General features: G+C 37.8%; 1 protein-coding gene across 1 annotated transcript in view; it reads right to left on the bottom strand.

The window, feature by feature from the left end:
- Positions 1 to 19,584, bottom strand: part of LOC109830722 — a 26,784-nt gene extending 7,200 nt beyond the window's left edge. The window contains exons 1-5 of the mRNA XM_020398084.1: positions 18,968 to 19,584; positions 18,602 to 18,877; positions 18,454 to 18,504; positions 1,549 to 2,040; positions 1,394 to 1,462 (exon numbers count right to left, since the gene is read on the bottom strand). Of these exons, the coding sequence (XP_020253673.1) occupies positions 1,394 to 1,462; positions 1,549 to 2,040; positions 18,454 to 18,504; positions 18,602 to 18,877; positions 18,968 to 19,465 (1,386 nt within the window). The 5' untranslated portion in view covers positions 19,466 to 19,584. The remainder of the gene's footprint in view (positions 1 to 1,393; positions 1,463 to 1,548; positions 2,041 to 18,453; positions 18,505 to 18,601; positions 18,878 to 18,967) is intronic.

The following is a 20,354-nucleotide window of genomic DNA, read 5'->3' as shown; positions in this document are numbered from 1 at the left end:
TGTCTTAGAAAACCTCCCTCAACTATTTCACTTTGAGAAACTCCCTCAAGTTTTAGCTTATTGTAGATAAACCCCGTCAAATTAAAAAAATTCGAGAATTCCCCATGAATTCTTCTCACTTTACTGTCACATGACAAACAGGTGAGTGAGAAAAGGACAAAACAGCCCTTAATAATAAAAAAATTACTCTAAATTTTTAGGGGAAAGAGAGGAGAAAGAGAGCAAAAAGAACTGTAATTTGAATCCTTGTTTACCGTTTGAGGGTTCTTTGTAATTGAATGGGTTGTTTTTCAAAAGGGAATTTCAGTTATTTTACATTTTGAAATAACGTCATAGGGGTTCAGTGAGAAAAATGTGAAAAATTAGGGGTTTTTTGTGAGACGCCCCATAGTTGAGGGGGTTTTCTCTGATTTTCAAGACTGAGTGGGGTTATCTATAATATGTTCAATCTTTAGGGTGGTTTTCTTAAATTAAAATAGTTGAGAGGGGTTTTCTAAGGCATCCACCATTGTTGAGGGGGTTCTTCTAAAATTAACCCTAATAATCATATATGTAAAATTATACTTGTTTCAAATTAAAGTTAAAGTTGATGAATTAGTCTTCCTCTTAGAATATTATTGACAAAATTTTCAATTTTTTGTTATTTATTAATTTGATATCATGTCTTGACTGATTTTGATAACGAGGGGTTTTCACTTCACCCGTGTTTCTTTAAAATATTAATAAAACACAAGACACTATAAAAAACATATAACATATAAAGATTTATACACTTAAAATCTTTCCTATTATAAACATATTCCATGCGATCAGCGATCCAAAAAAATAAACAAATTATTTACACAGATACTCAGAATACTATCTCAAATTCTTCTTGCTTTATCAGATATTTTTAAAGAAATCAGACTTTTACCCTTCCAAGCTAATGATGCGGGTTCAGTTTCCGCTAGCCGCTCCATATTACTTATTCAACATGTAAGACTCACCCTTGTGAGCACGGGGAAAATACTTGTTTTATTTATGAAACATCAACTAAATACTTGTTTTATTGTAAGACTAACCTTTGTGCATGCGTGTTTCGTTTTGGACCTGAGAAGAGGCATTATATTTCAGATCGGGTGGGAGGCACCACCATCTATATTAGCAAATGATACTTGTACTACCTACAGCCAATAGTGTATGCAAGTGGATCCCAATTCATGGATAACAAGCTCAAAAAGTCTACTTAGTCTTCCATTAACTCCCGGTGGATAAGGCATGCGACGATGTTCTAACTGAGAGGACTCACATTTTATTTATGAAACATGACATCAAAATGTACACTGTAAAATTTCAGAAATTGTTAAATAATCATAAAGTTTCCGAAGTACAGAAATCACAAAAGAAAACTTACTTGGATGTCCTCATTGAATTTCAGTGTCTTAGCTTCTTCCCCAGAAAGAGCAGCAGCTTTGTGGGATTTCTAATATTAAAAGATTTTATGAATCAAATAAATGCAAATAACATTTAAGAACTTTCCATGCATTTAAATGTTTACTTTTAACTGACCTTGAGATTGTCAAGATGATCAATTATCAAGAAGATAGATCCTTCTTTCAATCTATAGTAAAAGTCCAAACAAGTATTCTGAGTTGACTTAGAGGAGAAACTCTTGTCTGTGTTACAAACAGAGTTCAGACGGGCAACTGCTGGCTCCGAAGCCTTATGAAATTCCCATTCAGTGTCATCATCAGAAAAACTATCATTATTGGAAAATGCAGAATGCCTGCGGAGCACAGCTGCGTCTGGTTCAGTGGTACTTGGATGTTGTCTAGAGTAGACGTCATGAGTCTGCCGAGGCTCATTGTAAAGGTTAGACATGATATCATCAAGAGAATTGACCGAATGAAACTTCCAGCCCTTGATTTCTGCTTGTGCAAAGTTAGGCTTTCTTGAAGAACTACTCAGTCTCGTGGAGATTCCACTTGATTCATCTTTTTCTTGAGCATAAGTAGATGGAATAAGGTCGCCTAGATTAGATGAAAAGAAACCCCCAGCGCCCTGCAGAAATTCATCAGACTCATTTTGAATAACGTATCCACGCAAAACAAATTACTCTATTTTCAATAACCCAACTGCATAGCTACACAGGGAAGAGTGCAGCAGAGAGGATAAATGAGCAATAACAAGAGATTTATTTTAACATTACAGACAAGGCATAAAAGAGGCTGATGTGGTGTTTGATACATCTTGTACTGAGTAACCGTAATTTCCATGGATAGCAGTCTAGCAGGTAATGTAGGTGATTTAGCATTACCTATTTGGCTGCTAATAAGTAAGAAGCACAGGCACAGACACAATAAGGCACATGTTGACACAATAACAACAACAACAATTCTAAAAGTGAAATGGCAATGATACAGAAAACAATAGGAACTTTTGTGCCACACAGGTTCCTCGAGAAGATATGAGCATATATGTTCTCGTCTATACAGCTAAATGATAAATGGGACTAGCTTTTGGACAGATCAAGACTAATATCATGCACTTGTCGTTTCCACTACGAGTAGGAACTGTTTGAAGGAGATTATTTTTGCAAACTTATTTAGCCAGGTGAAGGAAATTGCCATTCTCTCTATTAATAAGCAACCTCTTGCAACAATTCAAGAAACTCTCTTTTAGCCAGCAAGCTCCAAGTAGAAGAGATTTAATGGTGACAAACATGAACAGCGAAAAAGAAAGAAAGGACATAGAAGACAGATACGGGTATTATGGAATGAATGCCCTTTAAAGTTCTGATAGCTTAAATCTAGGACATACGAAACATCAGCTTCGGCAATCCAGTGCAGACATGGCAAAATGCAAAACTTGTTCCTCTTTCTTGAAGGTCTAATACAACCTCAGCAAATAAAAAGATTTATGGAGTCTGCCACAGAACTAGATTAGAGTATACAGGTGATCTGTTCACTATGTTGTTTTCTCTTGATAATTCCAGGTGATGCCTAATTGATACGTGTATCTTCTTCTCTGCTTCGGGAGCTTAGTGATCCTCATGGGAGCTTGAGGATAGGTGATTCTCATGATATTTTGAGAATAGTAGTGTGAAGCGATACGGCGGAACATAGGATGGAGCATGAAGCGAGTCGGAAGAACGAAGAATCAAAGCATGATACGGGTGTATCTTCTCTTCGGAACTTAGCAATCCTCATGGGAGCTTAAAGATAGATGATTCTCATGATAGTATGAGAATAGAGGTGTCAATCAGTACAGTGAAACGCAGAAGGAAGCGTGGAACGAGACGACGAGCAGCAGATTCGAAGAATCCAGATTTCAACCTGTGAGTCGACTCATACATGTACATGAGTCGACTTATCAGATTGAGTCGACTCATGCCTGTCATGAGTCGACTCAAAAACTCAAGCCCTGTTAGCAAAAGTCTCTGACCAGTCGACTCATCAGTTATGAGTCGACTCATATGAGGTCATGAGTCGACTCATCTCAGTCATGAGTCGACTCATGAAGGTTTCCTGGTTCGTTTGGGTTTCTATTCACACGAATTCATGTTGGTTTTGGGCTTGGTTATTTACCAGATTGTCATCCACGTTTGTACACCTATATAAAGGGTTGTTTAGGGTTTCTAAACATCAATTTTATCTTCTTAAATCAGAGAGAAAGGAAGGAGAGGTCAAGATGTAGATCTAAAGGGTTTTAGGTCTAAGTAAGATCCTAATCAAAAGGATTAGGGTTTAGATTGTAATAAGTTTTATGATCTTAGATCAGAGAGAGATTCTAATCTTTGTATTAGGGTTTAGAGAGGATTGAGAGGTTGTTCTCGATTCTAGTGAGATTGTGAGAGAGAGATTGTAATCTTTTGTTCTTCATAATCTAGAAGAAGGTATTTTCCTTCGCTATACTGAATTGTCTTGTGTTTTAGTTGTCTTCTTTTCAACCCACATTTTGGTAATTCCGCGACCAAAGGGTGCTCACACGGCAACTCGCATCACTAATTGTGAGATTTTTTCCTTAAGTCTTGATCATAAAGAGAGGGTGGGAAAGAGGAGGGTGAGTGGGGTGAAGGTTAACAGACATTTTTCACGTATAATAATGAAAATAACACAAATAGGATAACCTATTTTTACAGCTCTCTTAAATGCTGCTTACGCTTTTGTCAGGGCAAATACAATGTATAGCCTGCTTAAATAGCTGATTACATCAATACGCCCCTCGCTTTATTTCAGAATTGTATCAAGAAAACAAGAGAAATCCTATCTAACTAAAGTATTCACAGATTAATCAAAAGGGAAGTACTTTGCCACTTAAGGCCTGCGTATAAAAAGGGCAAAAAGAAGTCCAGAAAGAGACCTGCACTCATAAAGGAACAACTACCCCTGTCACTACAATATCCCTTTCCCATGTGACTAAAATCTTAAGGGTGCCTCAATAGGTAAGAGGAAATTCGCACATATAGAAAAAATAAAAACAACAGAAAATATTATGTTCTTCATCGTTGAGGGTGAAGACTATGTTGGTTAGTATCGCGTCGAGGAGGTCGTGCATGTGCATGGTTATGGTGGGTCGACTGTCGATGGCAACTTCGACTTTGTTAGTGGTGATGGCCATGGGGGAGTTTGGGAAGAGAGAAAGGGGAAGAGAGGAGGGGGATGGTGATAGAGGGGCATGACAGGGGGCATAAATGAGGGTAGACTATAAAAAAGGGTAGGTTTGAATCACTGCTAATGTTGTACCATATTGGGGGCCAAATCACATTTATGACTCGCATTTGGGGTGGGGGCGCCTGTTGAAAAAATCAAGGGGGCAGCACATTCCGTGATTAAAAAAGAGGTCTCGAAGCATTTTCCCCAAATATTTAACAAACGAGTTATAGTAAAGACATAGTCCCAAAATAAAGAATGAAACTACTTGACCACGCCTAACGCACGTGCACCCCAACTAGTTCTTATTAAATTTGGCAATTGCTCACCTGGAATAATTTTTTTGGAGTGTTGCACAGGGTGAGATGTGCAAGGATATACATCGGTTTTCCATCCAATTTGTCCAATATCAGAACATTAACAAATATTTGGTGGACAAATGAAAATGGGCTTAAGTAAGATCCACATAGAAACCAAGATAACATAGATTGACCATGCTAAGATCCAGACCAAGGGTTGAAGGCATTTGAGGGTAAAAACAAAATACAAATCAAAAGGTCAATCTAATAGCCTGGAAAGAATAACACTGAAGGGCAACTGAATACTCCAATGGGGAACATACGCTCCTGGAGTGAAAAAGCTAAACTTGAATTGAGCTGAACTGCTGAACAAAAACCCTATGCAAAAGGGTCAGGTTAAGTTGCCGTCCAGAGATGAACCATATTTCAAGATTTCAAGGCACATCATGGCCAAACTAGGTCAGACTAAAACGCTTCCCTCAATTTATTTCTGACACTTAGCTAATGTATCAATAACTAGCATTTCTGCACGTGCGAATGCATGTGCAAAAGGCATAATTTTTTTAAACAAAATATATTATGTAAAAATTATAGTAGCTCTGGTTGTAATGTGAGATCTTAATCTGAAGAAACTATTCTATCATGTGGGAGAATATATTAGTCTTTAATCTCTATTAGTAGTGTTCGTATAAGTTTTATTTCTTTTGTTACAGGATCATGTTCATACTTCATAATGTACATAACAAAAAGATTTTTTTATTTAATATAATTTGTATAGTAAGGAAAACAGAATATAAATATACGCTTTAAGGTGAAGCAAAAGTTCATGAATACTTGTAGTATTTTCAACTAATCCTTAACTTCAGCTAGATGCAATCTCTGAAAAACTTTACTGCAATTTAAATCTATCAAGTGTTTGAATAAGTTAATTTTATTTATTTAAATTTTAAGCCTTTTAATACATTTGAAGGTAACTAATTAAACTAATTATTGCGTATAAACAAAATGTTTGTAATAGTAAATTTTTCAAAAATTTATTACCATTCTTTCTAAAGAATCATAGATCTCAAAGTTATCATTCATCTTTGATTTTAATAAGAAAAACATGGTTATACTAAAAACAAATCTATTCCATAATTTTTTGCACAATTTCATAGTTATGGTTTTTATATATATACTAGGAAGAAGCACGTGCATTACACATGACTGCTTCATGGAGTTGTTGTACTTTGAAATTCTGATTAGATCTCTCAATTCTTATAAGTTGTTTCAAATAGGTCACTATAGTTGCAACTGTACACTTTAACTAATTTCAAATTACTAAAAATATCAGAGGGCATAATAGCAATTTCAATGATTTGAGTGACCAATTTCAAATAGCTTAATAAAAGGGGGCCCAATAGCATTTAAATGATTTGAAGGACTAATTCCAAAATATAAAGATTTAAGGAACTAAGTTAGAAAAAACCCTTAAAGAGTATTTCTTATTGATAAGAAATAATATTTTGTTGGATAAAGATAGAAACCAATTTGATAGTAAATCTCCATCAGAATGTCACGTTAAATGTATCCATATAAAGTTATAACCTTCAAAACAAAATTTTTCCTTTTTATTACCCCAAAGTTATTTACATTTTCACTTTGAAGCCTATTTCTTTTGATAAGAAGTAATATTTTATTGGATAAAAGGAGAAACTAATTTAATAGTAAATCTCTATAAGAATGACACGCTAAATTTATTGATAAAAAGGCACAAACTTTAAATAAAAATGTATACATTCAACAACTAAGTTTGTTTGAACCTTGTATAAACTTTCAATACATAATTTAGAAGATTTCTAAGTAGTTTACATATTAAAATCAAACATTCACACAAGATTTAGTCTTATTTGGATATTAGTCCCTCAAATATTCAATAATTCTATATTAGTCACTCAAATCTTTGAAACTGCTCATAATAAGCCTTAAAAAGTGTAAGTTTTAGAATATCAAAGTGCTAGGAAAAAAAATTCTTAGGTATCAAAGTTAAAAAGTGTAAGTTTTAGAGTAGCAAGGTGTCAAACAAAACATTCGGGGTATCAAAGTTAGAAAGTTCTAACTTTAAGTACCAAAATGCAAATAACCTAACATTTAAAGGGGAAGCCTTAAAAATCTTGCTTTTTTTGTTATTAATCCAACCTTTAATTTATTCTTGAGTGACTTTTGTTTATATAAAGGGAAAATTGCGTCGAAGTAACCAAAATTAACTCATTTACTTAAAACACACATAGTTCTAACACTCAGAATGCAAAGTTTATATTTGAACCCAAGATATAAAATACAAAGTTTACATCTACGAAAAATTAGCTACACATCCTATAGCATGTAACTGTATAATTGAAAGTATATATCTATATATCGTAGTATGACGCTTTGCACCTTATATTATAGAGGCATGTGCATAATTGTATGTAAATAAACATTATGTTTTTAGTGTATGAGAACGTAAAGAACAATGTGGGTTTCAAAGTAAATGGGGTCAAAACTTGGATTTATAAGCAAATCCCTATTATTTATTACTCAACCTCACTAGGAAACTTGGATTTATAAGCAGAAATCACAAGCCCAGTTACACATAACTATCTGGGGTCCCACCAGGTACTAAAAACATATATTAGACACTACTTGATGGGTCCCACCTATGCACCACAAACTTCTACCTTCTTCCGCAAACACACAGGTGGTAGCTTCGGCTTTTTAATATAAAGGGATATGATTTAAACCTAACTCGACTTTTCAAGAAAGTAGATGAATTATTTCATAATGAACAGGGATGTAGATGAAGGGTTGCAAGACAATAAGAGTTTCTACCCTTATATGTCAGCATAATTTTTATGGTTTCCAAATGATCTGTGCATATAGATAGAGAGAAAAAAGAACAAAATGTGAAGGACAAAAGTACTAAGTGGATAAACAAATCACAATGCAGTAATTTTTTTTTCTAAACACACTATATGTAGCTTGGATCATAATCCAATTTGATTTTGGGCCCTTTTCTCACTTCCTTCCCAACTAGGCAGGCTGAAACCCCACAAAAAAATTGCCTTTTATTTTTGTTCAATCATCCATTTAATAGCAATTAATATTTAACTCATCTATCTGATTAATTAAACTAATTTATTGAACTCCTAACAAACTAAGGTTCTCAATAATCTAAAAATAAAAAAGAGCCCTCAAAAACTCAAAACATCAGTAATTAAATCTGGGTTAAATAACACTTAAATACCTTATAGTTTCACTCCCTTAGCATTTATATATCCTCAGTTGTATCTCATAGCATTTATATACCCTAAGTTGTCCAAAATTGGCACGATAATTCCCTCTGTTTTGCAAACATAATTTTTTTTATCAAAAGTTCCCATAAAACATTCATATGCTAATTTTATAACTTTATGTCTAGCAAATTTGTTGAATTCATTGTTAAATCTTTCTGAATTTGTTTTTAACATAGAATTAGGTACATTTAAATTAGAATTTGGGTAGGTTTAATAGTAATTTAACAAATATTAATGGTTAAATAGCTCTAAAATTAACATATGAATGTTATATGAAAACTTTCGGATAAAAGTTTTCATGTTTGCATAACAAAGGGTAATAAATAATGTGTCAATTTTGAACAGCTTAAGATATATAAATGTTATGAAATACAACTGAGGGCATATAAGTGCTAAGGGAGTGAAACTATAAGGTATCTAAGTGCTATGTAGCCTTAAATCTAAAACAAGTTCATTCGAACTTAGACTTGACCCTTGACGGACCTAAATTAACTTGTATACTACATCCTCATGAAGCAAAATGGTATATGATGTATTACTTCTGAAAAATAGCATGTGTGGGTGCATTGACTTCTAAAATTGGTGAAACAATATTTTGATCATACCCAAGTCTACTTCCTAAAATAATAGGCAAGACAAGGAAAATTGAATCCCACTGGTAATTATTTGAAGTAATACTTTTAAACAAACAAGAAAAGTAATTTAGAGGTAAATACAATAGAATGCCAAATATTGTAAATATCCATACTTTTTTCCTCTTCTTTAGATACACATCACTTGAGATACTAGACTCCTTGGCCTATCGCTTGAGATACTAGACTCCTTAGTCTTACACTTGCATATAAACACCATGATATAATGAAGATTTTTATCCTTTTTCTCCCAAAAGCTCCATATTTATCATAGTATTAGACCACTCATTCAAATCCCTCTACAAAAATCCCAAGCCTAAATAACATCTCAGCCATTGAATCCCTTAGCAACATCAAGATGTAGGCCCACCCCACTCCAATCACGCACCACGTGATTCACCCGCCCGCAATCAACAGTGAGCACCACCCAAATCCCACGTGATCATGAATCACGCAATTCCTAAGGTATCGTGAGATTTTCGATCGAGAATCGTTGTTGCTGCTCCTGCATCGCAAACCTTAACCAAAATCCTCTTCTACGGCTAGCCCTGCTACCGTCTTGGCCAATCGTTTATTGTCGACGCTATAGCTTCCAACCCACCGTCGATGCAAGCCTACCATTCTCGTCATTGACGGCCACTCATCGTCACAACTGAGAACAACCTGCCTCCGCTCCGCCTCACTCTACCACCACAACCTCAAGCCCCTTAAGCTCCATCACCACTAGACAGTTCAATTCCAGCCATCAACAGACTTGAACCCACCCCTAGCAATCATCCACTCTAACACCATTGTTTAGCGTCTTACCTAGTCTCCGGCCATCAAGCCCTCACAAACTCCGCACATACACCTCGATTGCCACCAACTTCACCCACCACCTATACATATAGCCTAGATAACACAGACACTTCGTTGTGGGTGTCGTGTTCGTGTCCAACATGTGTTCGACACTGAGTCTCCACAGACATTCCATGGACACTTGTGGCTCAAGAAAACCCCGATATCCCTATTACCTATACATTAAATTAGTTTCTCTAGTAATATCAGGTTCAAAACCATTTGTTTTTTAACCCGAAAACTAAAACCCATCATTTAAACATTTGAAAAACAGCCATCGTATTATCTCATGCAGTCAAAACTAAATTTTTTGTTGTTAAATCTTATTCTTGGTTTGATTTAACTTGATTCTTAATTGTTATAGATAATAGAAAAAAATATACAAATGTTATTGGTATTTTCATTCAGTATTTGATCATACGTGTGTTATATGACGTGTCGCTGTATTCTATATTTTACTAATTACCCATGCCTCGTGTCCATGCTACCTAGCCTATACTTATCTGCTCTAGCCCACCACCAATCAATTCATAAAAACTGTTAGAAGAAAGTATTAGTTTAGCATTAGTTTAGTCCTACATTGCCTGTAAGACTAACTTGTAACTAATCCATCTCCATAAATAATAAAGTATAGAGTGAGGAGAACACTCCAATAATCTCTTTTCTCCAAATCTTAACTTGATATCAGAGCCTATCCCTAACCCTAACCCTAATACTAATCCAACTTCCTAAGCCTAACCCTAACCCTAATTTCCGCCGTCTTCGTCCAGATCCGTTGCCGCCCGTCGTCTTCGTCTTCGTCTAGATCAGCTATCGCCGCCATGCTCATCTGTCCCCTCTCCCTCTTTGTTTTCGGATCTGAATCAGATTTGGAAATTGTACTATAAATAAAATTAAAAAACTAAATTAAAAAACCTTCGGATTCCATGTTAACCTTCGGGTTCTTGCACTTTAACCTTCGGGTTCAAAATTAAACATTAGGGTTCTTGAACTTGTTCAGCCTACTGGCTAATTCAAGAATTATTATCTTACACTTGGACATGTTTTGATTGTTTCCAATTTGGAGTACAATTTGTGGAGGGTATCGTCTTGAACTCTACTCATTTGTTTCATGATCGGATCTAAAGAACTCAAGAATTCTGAGTTAACGGTCCAGACGAAAGTTTCGGAGATATTTTCTGGTAAAATCATTGACCGGAAGCTTGATGGAATTAATTATTTCCAGTCAAAGCGTGTTATTGAAATCAACGTGGCAGACCGAGGCAAAACTAGCTATTTGTTGATAGACCCTCCTACTCCGATACCGAAATCTTGGACATTGGATGATAGTGTTCTCTTGCATCAAATTCTTAATACTATGGAGCCTAAAATTCAGGATTTAGTTCTTCATTGTATGATAGTGAAGAAACTTTGGTGTTTTTTGCAAGACCTCCATGGGGATAACAGCAATATTAATCGGGCATATGAAGTAATTCAAGAGCTGTTTCGTAAGAAACATGATGGAAAACCTATGGATGATCATTATGGTGAGTTCAATCGTCAGGCTGAGGAACTTCGTCAAATTTTTTCTATTACTGGGGATGTAAAACAAATACAGAACCAATAGGACAAACTTATGGTACTCACCAACTTGGGTACCCTAGATACCATTTACTCCTCTGCTTGACCACAAATCATGGGGAGCTCCGCCATTAGTTCTCTGACTGAGACTTATCACTTTCTGAAGAACGTTGTTCCTGCACAACCACTTACATCCATTATGGATCGCTCTGCGCTTGTCACTCAGTTGGCACTCTTATAGATGAGGGGTCATACTGGTAATCCTAAAAGTAGAGGAAACTTTGAAGAGGAGGTTATCACACTGGTCGTTTTGGGGGCCGAGGTGGTCAACGAGGTAACCGTGAAGGTCCATCTCAAGGCGGAAATACTCATGACGATGACTCAGCGAAGACTTATAACTACTGCCATCAGCCATGACATCTTAAATATAATTGTTCTGAATTGGAAAAGAAGAAGGCTAAGGATGCTTACATGACTGCTCAGGATAATTTCACCTCATTCGATAGTTAACACTATTATAAATGGCGATAAATAGCCCCGCAATAGCAGCGCTAATAGCGTTAACGTTCCCTTCCCGCTACGCTATCGCCTAATAATGGTGACATATTACGGAATATGCGCTTTCCGTTCGCAAAAACAGCTAATAGTGTATCATAACGGTAAATATTGGGCGATTGCATGCGAAATCCGCTTTTTGACTACAATTTAAAAGTGGTTTGAGGTTTATTTTTTTTAAATTAAACCCTATCATTGACCATTGCATTCCACCGTCTCCTGTGATTTTCGGCATACTCCCGTCACCTCTCATAGCCTCTGGCACCTACCTCAGTACTTCCTCTCACCCCCTTCACTTGAGCTCCTCTTAGGGTAGTCCTCTCACCGCTCAGCTCTTCTCGAAGGCGACGACTCTTTGACTCCTCCAGTCATCTTCGGTATTACGTGATGGTTACATGCCTATTTCATGTTTAGGATCTCTTTAAATCATCAAATATGTATTTTTGGATTTTTTAGATTTTTTAATCTTTTTTTTAGTATTTATACATATCTAAATTAGACCGCTATTTGACTTTACGTTTTTTACCGTTATTTTATCGCAATAGCCCCAAATAGCCTTAATGATGCATCACCGCTACGCGACGCTATCAATAACCTTGATAGTGAAAGTCAACTACAGTCAGTCTTTCATGATGCGGAGCTGCAGCGTTAATTTTAGCAATTTTAATTATTCCAACAGTATCAGATTTCACAAACATCATCTTCCTCCTTATCCGCTACTCTCAAAAGTGTAGGTACCCCGTTATCTTTTACTTACATCATCTTCGTCTAATACTTGGATTATAGATACAGGTGTCATTGATCATATGACTGGGAATCAATGTATCTTGTCATCTTTCAACCCTACATCTAATTCAGTTATATTAGCTGATGGTTCACGTACACCTGTTCAGGATGTTAGCAACACCAATCATACTCCTAGTTTTCTCTTTCCCCTGTATTATATCTTCCTAGTTTTTCCTATAACCTTCTATTTGTTAGTAAGATCACAAAATCTCTAAAATGTACAGTGGTATTCTTCCCCACACATTATCTTTCAGGACCTGATCACGAGAAAAACGATTAGGATGAGACGTTAGCAGAACGACCATTATAAACTGGAATTGGGCGCCAAACATTTAGCTTGTATCAGAAACTTATCAGCTCTACAATATCATTGTCAGCTAGGACATCCCTCTCTCTGTTCTCAAGTTGCTTAATCCCCGATTCAAATCTCTTTCCTCATTAGAGTGTGAGTCGTGTTAACTTGGCAAACACCATCGTGTGTTTTATCCTAATCGAGTCAATAAGAGAGTTACTAAGCCATTTGATCTTGTTCATTCTGATGTCTGGAGCCATACCCAATAACTTCTAGATTGGGATTCGGATTCTTTGTCAGTTTTGTGGATGATCACTCTCGTGTTACCTGGATTTATCTTCTCAAGTCTAGGTCTGAAGTCTTTTCCATATTTAAACTCTTTTATTCTGAAATAGTCAATCAATTCAAGTCTTCGATAAAAATTTTCTGATCTGATAATGCAAAGGAATATTTAGATGGCAACTTTACTAGTTTCCTTGAATAACATGGGATCATCCATCAGTCTTCTTATGTTTACACTCCTCAGCAAAATAGAGTTGCTGAACGAAGATAGACATCTCCTTGATATTGCTCGGACCTTGCTATTCCATCGCCAAGTTCCCAAAAAAATTTGGGGGGAAACTATCTTAACAGCATGTTACTTGATTAGTCGAATGCTTTCTTCTGTTCTGTAAGATAAAATTCCTTTCAAGATTCTATACCCCAACGATGATCTCTTTCCGCTTTCTCCAAAGATTTTTAGCCCTCTGTGTTGTTCATAATCACAATCCAAATAAATAAAAAGTTGACTCTCGATCTATTAAAGACATTTTTCTTGGTTATTCCCAAAAGCATAAAGGTTACAAGTGTTTCTGTCCGTCACTCAATCGTCTTGTGTTATCTGCTGATGTAACCTTCTTTGAAGATAAACCCGATCATTCTAGTTCTCCATCTCTATTATCACCAGATAAGTATGATTATTTGATCCTGCAAGAGTCATTGTTTATCGGTAGTGGTTCATCCGCTGACAAACTCTTTACGTTGCTGGCAAAGACTCAGTTCAGTTTAACGACCCAATTCAAGTTTATCATCGTCGTTCTGCTCTTGCTCCTGTGCCAATGTCGGCCTCAACACAACAGAGTTGCAGGCTTTAGGACGAGGAATTCTCTACTCAAATCAAGGACACATCAGAGTTGTAGGCTTCTCTGATGCAGATTGGGCTGGATATCCTTTTAATAGGAGATTGACTACTGGATATTGTGTCTTCCTTGGAGGAAATCTAGTGTCCTGAAAAAGTAAGAAACAAAGTATTGTGTCTCGATCCAGTGCAGAATCAGAATACAAAGCTTTAACAAATGTGACACTAGAGATGGTTTGGATTAGAGATCTATTGACAGAGATTGGTCTTCCTTCAGAAGGTCCCATGGATCTATATGGCGACAATAAAACAGCAATTCACATTGCTGAGAATCTCGTGTTTCATGAGAAAATCAAGCACATTGAAATCAACTATCATGTAATCCGCAAGAAACTCGAGGACAAAACCATCACGACAAAACATGTATCGACAGTACATCAGTTGGCAAACATTCTTACAAAACCAGTTGATCGAACACGGGTTAACTTTATTTGTGACAAGTTAGGCATGCATGATATATATGCTCCAGCTTGAGGGAGAATGTTAGAAGAGAGTATTAATTTAGCATTGGTTTAGTCCCACATTACCCGTGAAACTAACTTGTAATCAATCCATCTCTATAAATAATAAAGTATAGAGTGAGAACACTCCAATAATCTCTTTTCTCCAAATCTTAACAAAAAACACACACAATTACCTCTACTACCACCGCTCATCCACCCTTCATCAATCAAATCCAATTCCCACCACACTCACCTTTAACCCATTAACCAAATACACCCACCAACACCCAGTAGTCATGGGCCTCATACATTTGCAAACCTCTCTTCCTGCAATCATTGTCTACCCTCATAACCCCTTGCAACAATCATTGTTTACCCACACCACCACTTGCAGTCATGAGCCCACTGGTCGCAAGTTAGCAAAACATGCAGTACTGTTTTTTTCACACAGCAACAAAATCAATACTGCACCTTTTAATCTCATAGACACAGACATCTGTGAACTATACTCTTACCCTCATCGTGGTAGAAATCACCACATGTATTCATAATAACTCACGCTTCATATGAATCAACCTCATGAAAAAATCGGATACCTATGACATATACAGAGGGTTCACCACCATGATCTCTGCTCAGTTCTCCACAAAAATCAAAACCTACGCTAAAACTCAGTAGGGGAATACAAATGTCGCTGCTTCACTGAACTCCTAGCCTCTTAAGGCATTCTCGCCCAAATCACCTACATATAAACCTTTCAACAAAACAACATAGCTAAAAGACATTATCTCTTAGAAACTACCAGATCCCTCATGTTAGCTTCCGCAGCCGTTAAATTCTGGACAAATGCCCTGCTCACAAGCGTCTATCTCATCGATCATACTCTCCCATCTACTCTAAAAGGCCTTTCACTCTTTCAATAAATTACACTAATCACAACCAAGTTACTCACCTTCGGGTCTTCGGCTGCACATGTTTTATCCAACTTTCGCCCTTAAAGCGAAACAAACTTTCCTCTTTTCTAATTTTCATCACAAAGGCTACCACTGTCATGATCCCATTCTGGTCATTTCCATATTTCTCCACATATAACCTTCTTCAAACACCTTCCATATTACGCTCTATCGTCTCCACTAATACCTTCCCCACCATTTGCCCTCATATATTTCATATTCCTCAATCTCAACACATCTGCCATAACTCCCCACCCACTCTTGCTATGTCACCCTCCATTTTGGAGCTAACTCCAGTAGATAGTCCTTCTACCGAGCAAACAGTCACTCTTTACTCAACTCCTGCTGTAACGAATCTACTAACCCCACCAGATCATCCACCTACCACTGAGATTATATTCGAGCCAAGATATTCATCTAGAGCTTGCCAACCACCCAATAAATACTGACCTCAACTTCACCGTCATCACTTTTCACAACGCTATTATGATGATGTCAGATTATCAGGAGTCTAATTCTTACTATGATGCAGGTAAATGTCCTGAGTGGCTATAGGCAATGGCGAAAGAACTTATAGCTCTTCAGCAAACCTATACCTAGGATCTCACTCCACTCCCTCCGGCCAAGACCCCTATCAGCTGCAAGTGGACTTATAAGATTAAGATGAGAGCAGACAAAACTATTAAGCAACACAAGTCTCGGCTAGTTTCCAGGAGCTTCACATGACAATACCGTGTGCACTATTACAAGAATTTAGCTCTCATTGCCAAGATGACCATAGTCCTAGACTTTCCCACTCCAAAGGCTTTGTCTATCACCTAAGGTGTGCCCTATCACCTAAGGCATGCCCTCTATGGTCTCAATCAGGCACCACACGCATAATTTGCTAGATTCACATAGACCATGCTACTAGCGGGCTTTATTCCAGGTGAGAACGATTCGGTCATGCTTATCTCCTCTACTAGTGGACACCACACAATCCCTCTCCTCAACATCAACGATATGATCATCATTGGCGACAACCCATCTACAATCAACAAAATCAAATCTCATATTCAACAAGAGTTTGAGATGAAATATCTTGACGACCTACACTACTTTCTCAAGCTAGAAATCTATCAAACCTCTTTTGGTTATCATCTATCTTAACAAAAGTTCACTGCAGACATCATTCTCTAAGCAAAACTAACGAACCCCAACCCAAACTAAATGCCCTCTGAATTGAACATCAACCTCAAATCCATTAATGGTGATCCATTTCCTGATGACACCAGATACCGACATCTCGACGGAAGTTTGGTTTATCTCACCATCACCAGACCTAACATCTGATATGTTGTACATTTCCTCTATTAGTTTGTCGTTGCACCTCACTTCTCTCCCCAATCTGTATTACTTCGCATACTACGCTACCTCCGAGACTCCAACCAGAGCTCTATTCTTCTCAGCATCCTCATTATTTATCTCCAGTGCCTACAATGGTGCCAACTGAGCAAGCAATATCACAGATTGAAGATACACGACCATACACTACATCTTTCTTAGTAACTCTGATTTCCTGGAAGTCCAAGAAATAAGATGTGGTCTCCTGCTCTAATGTCGAATCCAAGTATCGAGCTATGACATCAACCACAACTGAGATCATCTGGCTTCGGTAACTTCTTCTCAACATGGGAGTTTCCTCTCCAATTACGACTCCTCTACACTACGACAACATTAGTGTAACCAAAATTGCTAGCAACCCTGTTTTTCATGAACAGGCAACTAATTGAGTTAGGCTATCATTTTACTCGTCATCACTTGCTGGCACCATCAGCCTACCATGACTGAACATCGATCTACAAGTTGCGAACTTCTTCACCAAGGCTCGCATCATACAATGACATCTTTTTCTTCACAGAAATTGTCCTTAGTTAACCTAATTACAGTTTGAGAGGGGTGTTAAAATATTGTAAATATTCATACTTGTTTCCTCTTCTTTAGTCCCATGTTGCTTAAGATACTAGACTCCTTAGTCTTACACTTGTATATAAAACCATGATATACTGAATATATTTATCTCTTTTGTCCCAAAAGCTCTATATTTATCACGGAAGCTACTGTAGTTTTCACTTTTGTAAAAAGAGGCTTTTGAATTTAGGATACATTTGGCACTACGATGAAACACATTAAATTCAAGGCTTTTTTTTACTTTGATAACATTAACTAAAACTAAACACACCATAGGCATCTCCTCCAAAAATGTATGATACTGATCAAGCACTTGATAAGCAGGAAACCACATAGGCGCTCATCCTAGCTGCCAAAGGCCGTGGTATTTTTTGCTTCACCTCTCCTTTGAGAGAAGCAGACACTATGACTAATGCCTCAGCAAGTGAAGCAAACTATTGCAACATAACCAATGGATGATGACAATTGGAAATGTAGCAGTTGGGAATATATGTGAGCTTTAATTTCAAGAGCAGCAGTAATCCAACCCATTTCACATGTACTTGGGGTTGGTTATGAAGCACAATAACACTTGAAGACTTGCAATATCTTCTGAGTAGCTCTTTACATGGCATCAAAGCCTCCATGTAGATGAACAAGGGCCTTGCCATAAATGCTAGAAAGTCCATTGGTCAGTAGGAAAGAAACCTTAAAGTTCTGCAGCAGGAAAGAGTATCTTAAAGTTCCAGAGGCAAGCAAGAAAACCACCTTAGAAAACCACCTTTACCAGTAAGAGTTTATGATCGTGCAACCTAGGAGTAGGAGTAGAGATTCAGTTTTCTACAAGACAAGGGCAACTTCTAAAAGGTGGGCGAGATGTTACGTTATTACGTCTAGTCTATCAAAGTGTACTAACTGTGATAGTTCTGTAAAGATGAGATATATAAAAACCAGTTTCTTGCCAAAACTTCCAAATTCCTTGAGTTCTACCAAGTAATACAAGTAATGAACTACTCAACTGATGCAGAGAACCATGCTTACTGACCTGAACTCCGCTATCAAGCATAAAAACTTGATCCTCAGCACCCGGAGACTTCTGTTCTTTACATAATACCCACAAAGATATATATTTCAGAATACAAAACTGTTATATAATACCAACAAAGAAATATTTTCAGAATACAGAAATATACCTGCTCTTCTAGAGACCCAGATTTTTCACCTTCCTTAATGTCAATGGTTTCGAGCTCATTTTGCAATCTGGGGTGCGACCCATTTCCATTGCTAACGCAATTTGTTTCCTTTGATCTGTCTGAAACAGAATTATAATGAACAACATCCGATCGAAAACTCAACCCATTAGTTCCCTTACGCGCAGCATATCCATTACCAAAAAGTTCACTTTCACCATTGCTAAGTCTAGGGCGATCCCCGGCTTCACCTTCAGCCTCCGAACTAATACCAACAGTCTGTACATATGAAAACAGGTGCAGTAGCATTATTTGCACATGCATAAGAATGAGAAAATACCCAAGATTCGAATTCAATAAGGTGTTCACCTGAACGCCGTTGATCCCTCCTTTCTGAGGCAAGAAAGCATCCTTAAATTCCCAACTGCCATCATCATCTCCATTAGCATCACCACCGCCAACAGAAGCAGAAAAAGCAGGAGGCTGAGCGTAGAGATCAAAGATCAGATCTTTCACATCTCTGACCAAGGGTTTTGCAGGCGAAGAAGAAGAGAGCCCGTTGCGGTTGTGATTGAACAAGTTCAGCTCAGCTTCTTCCTCTTGTTCTTGGTCTTCTTCTTCTTGGCCACCGAAGATCGAGAGAGGAATGGCGCCCTTGGGTTTCTGCCATGAAGAAGAAGATGGTGGTGGTTTAGGGTTTGGATCGGTTTGAGGGGATTGGACGAAATCGCCCCAATCGTCGTCGTCTCGATCTTGATCCTGATGTTGAGGATGATGATTTTGAGGAGGAGTTGGAGATGAGGAGACGAAGGTGAAATCTCCGAAACCGTCCTCGTCTTGGACGGCGCCGGCGAAGGAGAAGGGCATGGTTGGGGGATGAATCTGGGAGCTGATGAGCTGTTTTTTTTCCCCATCTCACTTTTAATTTTGTATTTTTATATATGTCAATCCGAATTTGATGGATTGGACTTCAGGAGAGAATTTTTAATTGCTGTATGGGCGGTGAGTCAGGATGCAAATGGTTCAAATTACAGCTTGGATATGTTATTTTATCATGTTCGTATTTGCTAGGATTCGTTTGAATATCATGATGTTTTAGATGTTTTAGATATCACTGAGCGTTTGGTAAGTAGGGTGTTTTTTTTGTTTCCGTTTCTTTTTTTAAAAAAATCAGTCCGTTTGGGAACTGAAGCGTTTTTTTGAGCTGGCCATATACAAAAAGAAAAATCTAACGCTTATCTCAAAACACCTAAAATGTGTTTTGAGATTCCCGTGGCTTTTATTTCTCCCCCAAAATCCATCCCGAGTCCTCTCTCTCCCCACCCTAAGACAACCCATCGCCGCCCCTCCTTCGATCGCGCACGACCCCATCGCTCCATCCTCCGACTCGGAGATCGGTCGTCGCCCGACCAGGACTCAGCCTTCATATGACCACTCGAGTCGCTCGCCCGACCCGTCGCCCAGTTCGGAAAAATCCCGCCCGCCTACCAGTCGAATTCATCGCCCCTACAGCGATGCTCCGCCCGCCAAAGACCAGCATAGTCACCCCCCCAACCCTTCGTCACCACCACCAGTCGGTCTAGCTGTCTCCGCGTCGCCTAGGGTCTCCGTAGTCGTCGCCGCTGCACTGTCTCCTCATCCCGATGCGCTCCTCATCGTCGCTGTCGCTGCTCCGGTCGCTTCCGTCACCTCTGATTCCTCCTCCAATTTCGATCAAGGTATATTGATCTCCAAATTTTCTTGAGATTGAGATTTC

The sequence above is a fragment of the Asparagus officinalis genome, chromosome 2, assembly GCF_001876935.1.
Source record: "Asparagus officinalis chromosome 2, Aspof.V1, whole genome shotgun sequence".
Classification (NCBI taxonomy): domain Eukaryota; kingdom Viridiplantae; phylum Streptophyta; class Magnoliopsida; order Asparagales; family Asparagaceae; genus Asparagus; species Asparagus officinalis.
This window is presented reverse-complemented; position numbering and strand designations above follow the sequence as displayed.